Source organism: Antrostomus carolinensis, unplaced genomic scaffold (genome assembly GCF_000700745.2).
Source record: "Antrostomus carolinensis isolate BGI_N321 unplaced genomic scaffold, ASM70074v2 scaffold7733, whole genome shotgun sequence".
In the NCBI taxonomy this organism is placed as follows: Eukaryota; Metazoa; Chordata; class Aves; order Caprimulgiformes; family Caprimulgidae; genus Antrostomus; species Antrostomus carolinensis.
In genome coordinates, this window is record NW_010303076.1 from 22,083 (window position 1) to 35,057 (window position 12,975).

The window sequence follows — 12,975 nt, forward strand, 5'->3', positions numbered from 1 at the left end:
AGAGTTACACTGTATAGCATAATTAGTGCAAACAGCCTAGAAAGGTAACTAAGGTAATGTCTCCATCTCTTGTCATCACAAGAGAAGATAATCGCAAATCAGGTGAAGACACTTAAACTGTTACAGAAAAGAGATTGATAGAAGGTGGCATAGATAAATAAAAATTAATTTGACCTTTGATATGTGTCACTAACATGAAGGCTGCAGGCTGGTGTGGAGTAAACATTTAAATTGGTGAGTGTGAGGTTGGTGAGCCAGTATAGGTGAAAATACGTGCAGCATTTTTGTGGGTAATACAGTGAACTCAGAAATGGGAAGCAAACTCGGAGAAAGTTGTCTATTTGGACTAATAAGGGCTGTTTTTAAAATGGTACTTTGGACACATGGCAGGAAAGGCAAAGGTGGACTGGCCAGATGAAGATTGAAATGTGTAAAAGATTGAAGAAAGAATTGTTGTGGGTGCTAGAGAGAAAGAGGCAATGCAGTTTTATGTAGTAGGCTGTGTAAGGTCTGTAAATGTAGTTAAACATTGAGGCTGGATACCAAGAGAGGGAAGGATAAGGATAAACTGGAAAGCAATTAAATGCAGTTTTGGATGAGAACAATGATAAAATACTTCCAAATCTTCATTACAGAGATGGAAAATAATGAAAATGCAGTGAAAAACTGAGGGCAGAACTGAAAGTTGCATTGGCAGATTAATAACATCAGTATTAGGAAATGTTCTTCAGATGCTCATTCCAAGGACACCTGGAAAGGTACGGTTAATAGCAAAGGTCAGAAAGGCCTGGTGAAAGATGAAATTAGGCTAAATTTCAGCTATTGTATAAATGCTCCTCCCCCTTCAGTCCAGGCAAAAAGTGGAAGTAATAAAAAGATTAGAATTTTCAGAAAGACCTGACATACCTGTATGACTAAATAAATAATTATTTAAATGATATTTAGGTTTTTTTGCATAATAAAAAAATTTGTAGCTAAGCAGCAAGCTGAAAATAAAAACCACCAATTTTTGCAGAATATTTCTTGTGTGAACGTGGTAGAGCATTTATATAGTGACTAGTTATTTTGAATGTGATCCCTGCTTAATCACTATTGTGAGATTTCCTTCAAATATATTACTATTTCTGTACCTGGATCCATGGCTTCCTCTGCTTCTCACCTTCTTCTAAAGGAAGGGGTGAGGTCCAGGATCAGAACATGGTTTGGAGACACAGTGAGCAGACAGGCCGTGCGGGTCGCCACAGCCAGGTCAAAGTACTTACAAAGTACTTTGCTCCTAGAAGAATCGGAGTGCAGAGGGACAGTTTCACTCCCTGCCAGCAGTAAAACAGGGAGGCGAGATCTGGTTACTGTGACCTCGGAGGTGGAGACGCATAGGTAAGCGGGCTGAGAAGGGAGAAGCGTGTGCAAAGCAGCATGGGAAAGCAGCTGTAGGATTGTCGGAATATTTCTAAGCAGAGACACAATCATCCAGACATCACTGGGAGGTTACTTGCTCTGATATGCAAGGAACCCTAATTAATAATAATGTCAACAGCTTTACAGCAATTTGCTGGTTGCATCAGTGACAGGTTTGAATTGCATGAGCGAGTCCCTGCCTGTGTTGAGTACACAGGCCTGTGCCTGAGGCAGACTGCCTTGTAAACACATCTTAAATTGTATCAGTGATATTTCCAAAATACTTATTAGTGTTCCTTCAGGAGTGGTCAGGTGGTTGAAACATCACTTCCATGCTTTCATTGCACAGAGGTGGCCTGAAAGGAGATGAAGGATTAAAACTAAACAGTTTGGCAGGGTTTTGGCAAGGGATGCCAAAATAGTCCCAAATTTTGTCTAGGGTATGGCTGACAGGTCGGTAGGCACGGAGGGTAGTGTAACTGATAGTTCCTTCTAGGTAGGTGATCTGGAGCTTGACTGAGACCTTAAAGATAGGACCTGTCTGTTCCCTGTTGGCAGCCCATCCTCACCACAGAAATACTGTTTGCCAGCCCTGCTTCAGAGGAGAGAGCATAATTAGCCTTATGTATATTCCAAGTGATTAGCATTGTGTTCCATAAAATATAAACTGGTATTTGATTTTATTCATAATATTGGGTATTGTCCTCTTGAGAAGATGCCGTTCCACCTTCAGTTCTGCTTCTTCCTCCTTGCTTAAAGGGTAGATAGCAAGAAAGGAAGAGTCCCTGTTTTCCCACCTCTCCTTTAGTTTGAATAGGTAACTTGCTGTTCTATCAAATTCAAGCAGGAATACATCCAATATACAGAAGTTCAAATAAGATCACTGGTGTTGTCTTACAGTGTCCCTTTAAGTGAACCAAAGCACAGTGCAGTGTTGGGTGCTGTTTGGAGACAAGTTATATGGACACAATATGCTGTACATGTTAGAAATCTGAGCTATTTCCAAGCATGGGGAAAATGATTTTATAAAACAAATGAAAAAAACCAAAAACCAAACCCAGACCTCAGCACTGAACTTTGTTTGAGGACTGAAAAGACTCCAGAATATCCTTCTGAAATGGAGAGTGAACAATTTTGTCTTTACAAAAGCGGCTCAATTTTCTGTGCATGTAGAGTGAGTACTGTGGCCTGTCAGACCTTTGAGAAGCAGTTGCTCACCACTTCCTCTTGCATATCGGACCTGAAAATCCAGGAAGCATGGTGCTCCATGAAAATCCATGCAGGACATGGTGCTCCAGAAGCTTACGCACCCTCTTTTCTGAGGTTTCTGTAGCTCAAGAAGAATGGTCAGAACAAGGAAAAGACAAAGAACAAGGAAGACAGTCCTATGATAGGTTCTACTTTTACCTCAGAGTTGAGGCAAAAGGACTTGAAATTTTGGCATGGAACTGAGTGAGTTGTAGAAATGGGCAGGAAATTTGAAGGACTGGCAGGCCTTACACTAGTGTGACAACTCCTTTCTAGTAGTAGCTCACATCTACGTGATATTGGCCTGTTTGCTGGTGACAGATGGGCTTTGACAGTTTGAGAGTATTAAGTTAGAAATGCCAGTCATGCATTTCTGACTGGGGAAGGTAGCTCTGAACCGTGTGCTGGTTCTGTGCAGTTGCTAGAGAAATCCTCTTGTAAATGCTGACACTCTGCAACCACTGCTCACATCCTAGACTAGATGACGCCATGTCTAGTAACCTCTCTGCTTTGCAGCAGGGGTTGGTATGAACACTTTCTGTCCACTGAATGTATAATCTGGTTTGTGGTCTTGGTTCAGAAGTAAATGTTGAACACCTCTGAAATCTGCCCTGTAGCTGTAACCATCAGGTCCTCTCATAACATATTCTGTGAAACGGGGACACCAACCACTGCAGTGGGAAAAGAAGAGGGATATGAGAGGAAAGAATGTGACTTTCATACGTCTTAGAGTAGGAAACTTTCTCTCCCTGGACAAATAAGTGGCTTCCTTCACTTATACTAAGAAGCTGATATTTTTTTTTTTGTCTTCTTGGTGTTCTGTCATCACCACTTGCAAGAGGAAAGCAAAATACCATTTCACATTTGGGTAGTATGCTCATAGAAATTCATCTGCCTGATAAAGACTACAGAAATCAGAGTATAGATCAAGTCATACATCACGGAGAATCTCTGAGTTGTACTAACTTTACTGTTTTTTCAGTCTTGCATTTCAGAACCTTACCATTTTTTGCTTGTGTCCTATAGGTAAGGCACAGAACTTCAGACCAGGTAATGGCTTTGAAGATGAACACTTTGAACAGCAACAGAGCAAACATGCTGAAAGAGGTTCAGCTTATGAATAGACTCTCGCATCCAAACATCTTAAGGTATACTGTCTTTTTTCTGAATTCTATAGAGATAGGTTGTCTTTAGTAGCACTTTCCTATTTCCAATTTAAAAAAAATATATTATAGCTGTATATGTTGTGAATGTGTTGGGATCAACTTCTAATTTAATGGAAGAAAGGGAGGAGGAAGAAAAGAGAAAGAGAGACTTGAGCAAATTGAAATTCCACACGATTTTCCTATCTGGACTTTACCAGTAATGAGTAACTTATTTCAGAGAAAAACAAGTTTTCACCTTATAAGTTGCTGATGAATCAGTAAAATTATATGAAGAGTGAAATTTAGCTTCTCTTCATGAACTTAAATTATTGTAAATTTAACACCATTTAAATAATCTGTGGTTACTAATCTTGCACATTAACAATGCAAAGTGCCATAGCTTCCTCTTATTTTTAGGTCTCTTTCCTAGTTTTTAGCATTTCCTTATTGTAGTACTGCAGGGCAGGATAAGAGGGACTGGAGAAAAGAAGCTAGATTTGAACTACTCTGATTTTAGCTGCTCTTGAAAGTAAAAAGGTAGTTCTTGTTTTGCAATAGATTAGTGGATGCAAATCCAAAATGTTTCAATGCATATCTTGTTATTCTTTGAATCTTCTCAGTCTTGGTTACTTTTTTAGAATGATGTGACAAGCAATTAACATAATTAGCTGAAGCCATAACATTAAGAAGATCAACGGTCTGATGACAGTGTACCAAATAACCGGTTCTCCTGAACTGCTGTTGTACAGCTGGGATCCATTTTTATAGTCTCAGGCAGTATAGCTCTTTCTGAAAAGCTTTGGAGAGACAGTGAACTTTAAGTAACTTAATTTCCTCTTCTTCACCTGACTGTTAAATAGTACAGACATAGTACTGCTTGCTAAAATCCTTTGTAACCAACTTTTCTGATCCTTGAAATCCTGGCTCAGTCATCAGCTGATGCGTAACACTATTATTTTGTTTGTTTCCCTCAGTATTTATGTCGAGACATCAGAGGCCCTTGCCCTGTCTGTAGGGAGCATTCCATTGATTCATGCCTATTTTCTATTATTTTTTTCTTAAAACCCCCAAAACCTGTGAACATAGAGAATTTTTACTCATAGTAAACTGTCTTGGTTTTATCACAATCTATTTATTCAAGTGTTGTAGTAATCTGTCCCTAATTAGAATTCTTAGTCTGTTTTCTCTGCTCCAAGGTGAGGTGAGATCCCAACTCCTCTGGCTTTTCTGTTTGTTTGTTTTTCAATGATGTCAGATATCTGTCTTTACATTTCAGGATCATTAATTGTTTCTTATATCTATCCACAATTTCCCTCAGAGTCTTTAGATAAGCAGCGTATGATCCTGGGGACCAATAAAACTGCATTTTTAGTAAAGTTTGTGGAAAGAATAACTTCATAGGATTGGCATTGTCAGAGTCATGAAGTCAGGACACTCCATCATCGGCTTCTTTATCAACTTTGTATCATTTGCAAATCCTTATTTTAAAATCTTCTAGCTGTACAGCTCTGTTCAAAATAAAGTATTTAATGGGGTGAGGGAAAGTCGGAAAGGGATAGTTTGACAGGCAGAAAGCATTCTGTTGCAGGTTAATGTACCCTTGCCCTGCCTTGAATGGAGTTACACAGGTGTTGCTGATAACAAAAGTTATTGGCTCAGTTCTGAGTAATTGCTGAAATTTAAATGTCTTACGATGCCTCAGAGATCATATTGATGATATACTGGTCCCCTCTGGCTTTAAAGCCTATGAATAATTTGAAGTTAGTGCTGTTGCACAGATGGTCTTGAAGAAAGAACAGTAATGTATTGATTTATGCATGCAGCAGAAAAGGAATTCCACTTGGTCTCCCAGTTATTACACAGGATTGATAGAGAAATCCTTTTTTTTCTGTGTGCTCAACTATGCAGTTAGGAGTGAATACACAAGAAATAAATTACCTAAATAGAAATGGTTTATCTTTGCATAATTTGTTTTGAAGAATAAATTACATTTGCTTTGTGAATTGCTTGATTTGAGGCTTCTTCAGAGAATTGTCTCTCTGGTAAAAAATACTGCCTTTTTCTTAGGTATTAGGTAAGTAACCTTGCTGCAGGCAGCAAGGACATTGCTACAGAAAATGCAAGTGAGAAAACTGTATTTAGTTTTAGTTTATTCTTTTATTGAATAATAATACATACTAAAACCTTTTTTTTTTCTTTCTGTAGCAGGTAACTTGGTGGCTTTGCTTGTTGGTTATGTGTAATTTTATTTTTGGTTTAAAATAACTTACTGCAGTGTTTCCAGTCAGTTTATACCTGGGAGAAGATTTTGCACTTCTGAAATGTTACCTGCCTATGTGTTTATGCATACCTGTGTGTGTGTGTGTGTGTGTGTGCATGCAAAGAACTCTATTTATGTTTCAGAAACATATAAATCATTGGTGCTTCTATTAGTGTGGTAAAAATTAGTTTAGGACTTACTTCCCACTTCAGAAACACGTTAAAATTAATATTTGATAACAATTTGCTTTTATAGTAAAGTGAGAAGTAACAACATCATGTTGTCAAGTAAGAACAACTGGAGTAGTACTGCTGAGAGGTTGCTAGGAAAATGTTCTACAACATGTTCCTGCTTAAACATTTTCTGGGATTATTTTTGGAAATTTTAAGCTTGTGTTAGTATTTAAAGGGAATGATCCTCTTCCAAGAAGTTCTAAGATATAACTTCCTGTTTCCAGGGACTATGAGCTACTTCATTTTGCTGTTAAATGTTATTTTCTTCGCTTAATTTCTAATCTTTGGAGTTCTTCTTCTGTATTACTGAGTAAGCTGTTTTGTCACTAGCATCAAGTTTAATTATTTATTGATTAGTCACTGGATCTCCTCCACATACCTTGAAGGTGTACTCTGATTTTATGTAATATATACATTTGAGTTTCTAAATCTTCTGTAAGCTCTAGGATTACCTACTGTTAACTTGTGCTGTAAACAAGTTGCTTTCCTTAGTGCTGATCTGTTGTTTGCCAGTAAGGATACTAGGGGGTTCTTAGGCTGAAATGTTGAGATCTTGTGCAGTAGTTAATTGTAGCAGGTAAAAGGCTGTGAGATGATATCAAATGGCTTGTAAAAATATGAAACTGGATAGATACTGGCTTTACAGCATCCAAAGTCTGCTCTCAGCCTGTTTCAACACCTGCAGTTCAGTCAGTTCATGTTTTAGAAAGTAAATGTTGGATTCGGAAACGATGCATTTATTTTAGTATACTAAAATCTTCCTTAATCTGGGTGTGGTTATGTTTTTGAACATCCTGATGCTTTAGTGCTTTTTTTGAAGCAATATTTTCATCCTAGAACTTTTTCCTGATTTACATGAACTAAGTGATATGGAAGAGAGAGGAGATTCCTTTTCCTAGCGTATTTGATAGCTAAAAATCATTGTTATCTCTTGGATGATTAAAAACCCATCTCTTTGCCAGTGCTCCAAAATACATAGCAACTTTTTACAAGCTATGCATTCAAACGTGCCCACAGTTAACTTCAAGATGTTATTGCAAAGATTCTTGTATTTTTGCCATTGATTGCACTGAAACTGCTTTTCCTTATGTGCTGTCTGCATCAACTCATTTGCACTGTTACAGATGCTTTTTGAGGTTTTTACCCTGGCCTGCAACCACCATTCTGGAGTGTGAGTTTGTCAGTCCTTGCTGATGTTCTTCCATTCCTTAGCTCAGCAGAGATGACCTAGAGGCAGGCCTGGGCTCTTATCTTCATGGTACTTTTGTACTACTGTAGGAGATGGAGTTGTGTCGCTGTATTTCAGTTTCACTGCTTCTAATACAGTCTGGTTATTTAGGCTTTAAAAATAACTTGTGTTGCTGGCCATGGAGTGAAATGCTAACTTGAAATATCCTCACTCATTTCAGTACTTCTGTGCTCAAATTCTGCTCTTGGCCAGCTATGTAGACACATCTTGATCAGAAGACTGATCTAAGTGAAGAGGTTAGTTTTCACTTGCCAAGTCCCCTAATAAGTATACCATCCCCATGGTAGCATCACAGAGATTCTAGTGGTCATATATATATATATATATATATATGAAATTCTAATGTATTTTCCATCAAAAAATGAGAATCTGTCTTCTATTAAAGGGATTATTTCAGCAAAATTTGAACCTCTATCAAACTGTTAAGGATATTTTGGAATAGAAGCCTCCAGCTGTTGCAGCTACATTGGCATGATGGTAAAAAGGGGATTTAGAGTTTTGGGTTTGGTTTTTTTTTTCCTTCCCTCTTGCTTCCTATTTCAATTAGCAGATGTGATTCCAGAGGCAGAGTAGATTTTAACTGTAATATAGTAACTTTTTGTTTGGTCACTGTCTGGTGATCATAACAAACTGTATATGAAAGGTCTGCTTTTTTTGGTTTTGCTTTTTTCCCCAGGGACCAGCTTAGGGATATTTTAGGAGTGGATAGGACAAAACCAGACTAATGGTGTTCATGGAGTGCTCTGCTCTGTTTCTGGCGTCAACCCCATCTCATATCATCTCCCATCTCCACCTCACTCCTTCATGCAAACTAAACATGGAGGGCTGAAATGCTTTTCTGCCTCTGATCCACACTTCTCCTTGCCCTGGGTGTGGGATGTGCTGGCTTTATCACATCTTCCCCCAAAACAGATGGTAAGAGCAGGAGTGGAAAAATGAGCTGGGGTTCTGGTTTGCACCGTGCAATGTTTACTGTAGCTGCCTTAATACAGGTTGGCTGATACATGGTAAGACTAATTGCTGGGGTTAGGGGAACCAGAGGCTTGGAGCATTTCTTCACTTCCTTACTGGCTTGTGTCCCATTTAAAGCTCAATGCTGTTCAAGGCTTGGGTTAGATCTGGTTCCAGGGTTATGAGAGGTCTGGTGTATGCTTGTAAATGTTTTTCACTGCTTTGCTTCCTCTCTAAATGCTGATGTGCTGCCATAGTAATGAGTTTTTACTCAAATCAAAGTAAGATAATAGGGCTGGACCAGGACTCGAGAAATCTCTGTCCTTGTGTCCTAGGCTGGGAGCCTTAGGGCTGCAGCCTGAGAGAACCGATCCCTTTCTGTTCAGGTAATATCTTACAGGCATGTTTTTCTCATTCTCACAAATGAAGTGGTGTACTAACACAGATTCTCCATCTCCTGTGCCGTCTTTTAAATTAGTGTATCTTCAACTTTGAGATAGAATTTCAATCTTTAATATCACTACTGTTTGCATGAAAAAGTATTTCTTTATTTGATCTGTACCTTGGGGACTTCATTTAAAACATTCTGTACACAGAGAGCCTTAGCTTGTGTCTCAGGTGCTCTCCTGGGAGTGCTTGGAGATATTGCTGTGTGTTTGGGAGCGACCATGCAGGCAGATTGACTCATTGATTAAATCCACCTTCTTGTGTGCATGCACACACCCCCTCTTCCCCCATAAGCAAGCTTATTACATGAACTTCTTTCAAGGATAATTTTATTTCATCTCCTTTCAGACAAATTTAGCACCTTGGGAACACAATACCATTTTTTTGTGTGTGTGCAGTTTTCTGCTGTCAAACCTTCCTTTTTGCAAAATTTCTTGTGATTGACTTTGCTACAATAGGCAGAAGGATGGCTTTTGTCTTGGCATCCTTTCTCCTGTATTGAACAGTGCTATAACAGAAAAGAAAAATACTTTTACTTCTCTCTATGTAATGTGGTTATCAACAAGCAGTATGTTAGAAATGCTGTGCACAGGACAACAGAAGAAGGGCTGTATGCATTGTGTATAATATGTTACAGAAGGGACAGATGAAGTATAGAAAACTTAAAATAAATTTTTAATCTGGCATGGTGCCTAAAACATTAAGGAAGGTCTTAATGCACACTTAATATTCTTACTCACCCTCCTCTTCATTTTCTAACAGTCAGTGCAATGAAATAAGCATCTGTCTTTTGACCTTGTTTCTCTTTGTGTTGATGAGCTCATATAGGAGACTTTTGCTTTGGTGTGTTTGGTTTGTTTCTTATTTTTAATCTTATCATCAAACTGCTGCATTTTCTCATGCAAGCAGTAGATTTTAGAGGGCATTGACTTACTATGTTGGACTGTAGCTGCTCCAGGTTTATCCACAGAATAGGAACATGTTCCACTGAAGTCCTTTTAATAGGAATCCTGTGTTCAATGTCTAGGTGTCCACAGTGGCTGTATAATCTGAATATTGGTTTTGTTTGATTTGTCAAGGAAGCAAAGGTTGCAGGCTGAGGCTACAGTTCTTAGTCTCTCCCTCCTGTTCAGAATTTTCTCCCTTGCAGTCAGACTGAACTGAAAGCAGTTTGGGTAACTGCTGTTAACAGACTAAGAAATATCCAGGGTACCTTCTCTTGCTCTTGACTAGGAGGGCAGGTATTTCAGATCAATTGAGGAATAACCTGGTTTATGGAAAGAGACTTCCAGCATCTGAACATCACCGACACTTGTTAGAAAGCATTTTGTGCTGGAAATGTGCTGTGCTGTATTTAGTAGAGTGGACTCAAATAGCATCCTTCGTATTTGCAGCTTCTGGGGAAAAATTTCCAGCCACTAGTTACGATTTTGGAAGTGCTTCAGCTTTCCTGATAAGGCCAGTTACACTGTCTTGGAAATAAAACTTCCTTAAATCTGCAGATGGTCTCCTGTTTGTGGATGACTGGCTCACTGAAGCTTCTTCTAAGTAGGAATGCTTATAGGAAGTGTAACCTTTGGCTGACAAGACATTCTGATGAAGTTCACCTACAAGCACATTTTTGGCTCTGGAGACAGGGCGTCTAGCCAACAGGAATAATCTCAGCTGTACTGGGCCAGCATGTCAGCTTCCTATCCACAGAACCTGGAATCTCATCTGGGGCAATCTCAGAAATTGAAATCTTATGTTAAGTCTTGCTTGGTAACTCTATTTCCTGGTAGCAGCTGCATGTATTATCTTCTAGTGAAAATGCTTTCCAACAGTGTTCTGTGGCAGTACTTGGCTTAACCAAGAGGCTTATTATTGCTTGATATAGTAGCTAAGAAGTTGTTTTCCAGGAATTTGGATCACTAGAGGTCTATTCTATCAATCTGTTTTCCAGAGTATGAAAACTGAGATTCTTTACACAAAATTTAAATGGTTTCAATATGTTGCTTGTAAACTCATTAATTCTGTCTTTATCAGTGTATCTGGTTTCTCTTTTCCTGGGTAGTAACTTCTAAATATGTGAGGTTTATAAATGTATCTTTATGTTCAGCCTTTTTCCATGAGATCATTATATTGAGCTTTATTTTTAGATTCTGATTTAAAGTTAGAAATATATAATCTGTTTCCCAGTAGAAACTCTAAATGTTTTAAGAATTTTTGAACTCTTACTCTTGGTAACTTGAGCCAGTTTGTCTTTTCTGCCTTAAGTGTAGGTTCACAAAGGTGATGAATGTGTTTGCATTGAGATTTCCCATGTCCAAACCAGGTTGGCAGAAAAAGTTAAGTTCTACCAGTCTTTGTATGACACTGATGTCTTTCCTGTTTGGTAAAGATGAGACAAATATAATTTTGCCAAAATTTTGATAAAGTCTTAATTGCGTATTTTAGAATTAAGTCGAATACAATGAATTCCTAATTTGAAAGTAATGTAATACACCTTTAAAAAGGGAGAGTTGATATATAGATGAAAACATTGTTATTTTTAATTACTTAGCCTTGGTTTTTGTTGATTGAAAATACTGCATTACTGGGTTAATCTTGTGTCATTAGCATGTTTCATAAAAGAGAAAATAATCCTTTTAAAAGTTGTCTAATAGTGGAACTGTTTTCTTGGATTTTTTTTCCCATTTTGGCTCGTGAATAAATCTATTAACACTATGCTTGATAGCTCTGGAGACTTTCAGAATGCATTAAGGAAGATTTCTGCTCTGGAGGAGTCTCGATTTCTGAGTCTCAGGAAGCTTCATTTGTCAACTTGTTTACAAAATTGTTTATGTGCAATTGCTGTGTGAAGTGAACTCAGGAACAGCAATGTTTTGAGTAGAAAGTATATCTAGAAGAACTCTTCTTCCCTTTCCCCTGAATTCTGGGTTATGGCCTATTGCTCTTCATTAAACAAGAGGAATTGGATTTTCACTGTCTCTCAAATTAAAATGTGCATATTTAATTTGGGGAATATTATTTGACGTGAGAGCAGGCAGCAGACGTTCAAGTACAAGTCCTGCTTTTTCCTTGGTTATAAAAACAGATTTCCACAGCTCAGCTTACGCAAAGGACCTTACCTATGTTATTTTTCTTCAGCTGCCTGTAATTTACCAGTCAGCTGTTAGACAAGAGAACAGTGAGGATCATTCATTTCTTCAAAAGCAGCTTAGCTGAACTAGTACTACATGCGTCTTGCATCATTTTGTTTTTAAATTCAGAAGTGTTTGAGGATATAAAAGGTCCTTTTCCTTCAAATTGTTCTCCACAAGATTCCCCCTGTCACACTGAATTAAATTATGCATTCCTACTACTTGTTTGCAAAGAGGAAATTTCTAAACATTGTGGAAATGACAGACAGTCTGTTTTGGCTTGTTGAGGCCAAAATCTAAATTATAAACCTGAAAATTAGTTAATCTAAAAAGAACTGTTACTTTAACTGTGCAGGGAGGGCTCTGAAGTACATGTAAGTTTTACTCAACTTTCTCATGGGAGCTGTTTACTGTTAATATTAATTTGCATTTTGTCACTTTTAAGTTCAGCTTGTATGGTCGAAAAAATGAGCTTTCAGTTATTCCTCGTATGTTAAATGTGTAGCACATTCTCTATCGCTTCCCAGGAAGATCAGGGGTGACAGTCATTACTGTTAACAACAGGAGTCTGAACCTTGTGCAGTGTAGGTAACTTTTGTGGAATGTGTGTACACTGGATACTATCAAAACTTGCTTTAATCCAACTGTTAGAAATTGGGGGTTGGGGAGGGGAATTATACTGCATGTATGTGCCCTCATATTCCTGAGTGGTTAGGAATGGGATAGGAAGAAACATTTTTATGCTTAAGCAGCAAAATGCAAAGGGAAGTAATTTTCTATTTATGCAGACCCAACAGTGGATTACTTGGCTTAAACTTCCTTAAAACAGAACTCTGAGACTGTTCCTTTCTGTGTAAATCATTATATGCTTGCCTTTGCTTATAGTCAAATTAGTAACTTACCATCTTGAATTTGAGCTGTC

At 38.1% G+C, this 12,975-nt stretch overlaps 1 protein-coding gene across 1 annotated transcript in view; it reads left to right on the forward strand.

Annotated features, from left to right (window-relative positions):
• TESK2 (testis associated actin remodelling kinase 2) overlaps positions 1 to 12,975 on the forward strand; it is a 69,827-nt gene that overhangs the window by 14,343 nt on the left and 42,509 nt on the right. Inside the window, exon 2 of the mRNA XM_010163967.1 lies at positions 3,673 to 3,794. Within this exon, the coding sequence (XP_010162269.1) occupies positions 3,673 to 3,794 (122 nt within the window). The remainder of the gene's footprint in view (positions 1 to 3,672; positions 3,795 to 12,975) is intronic.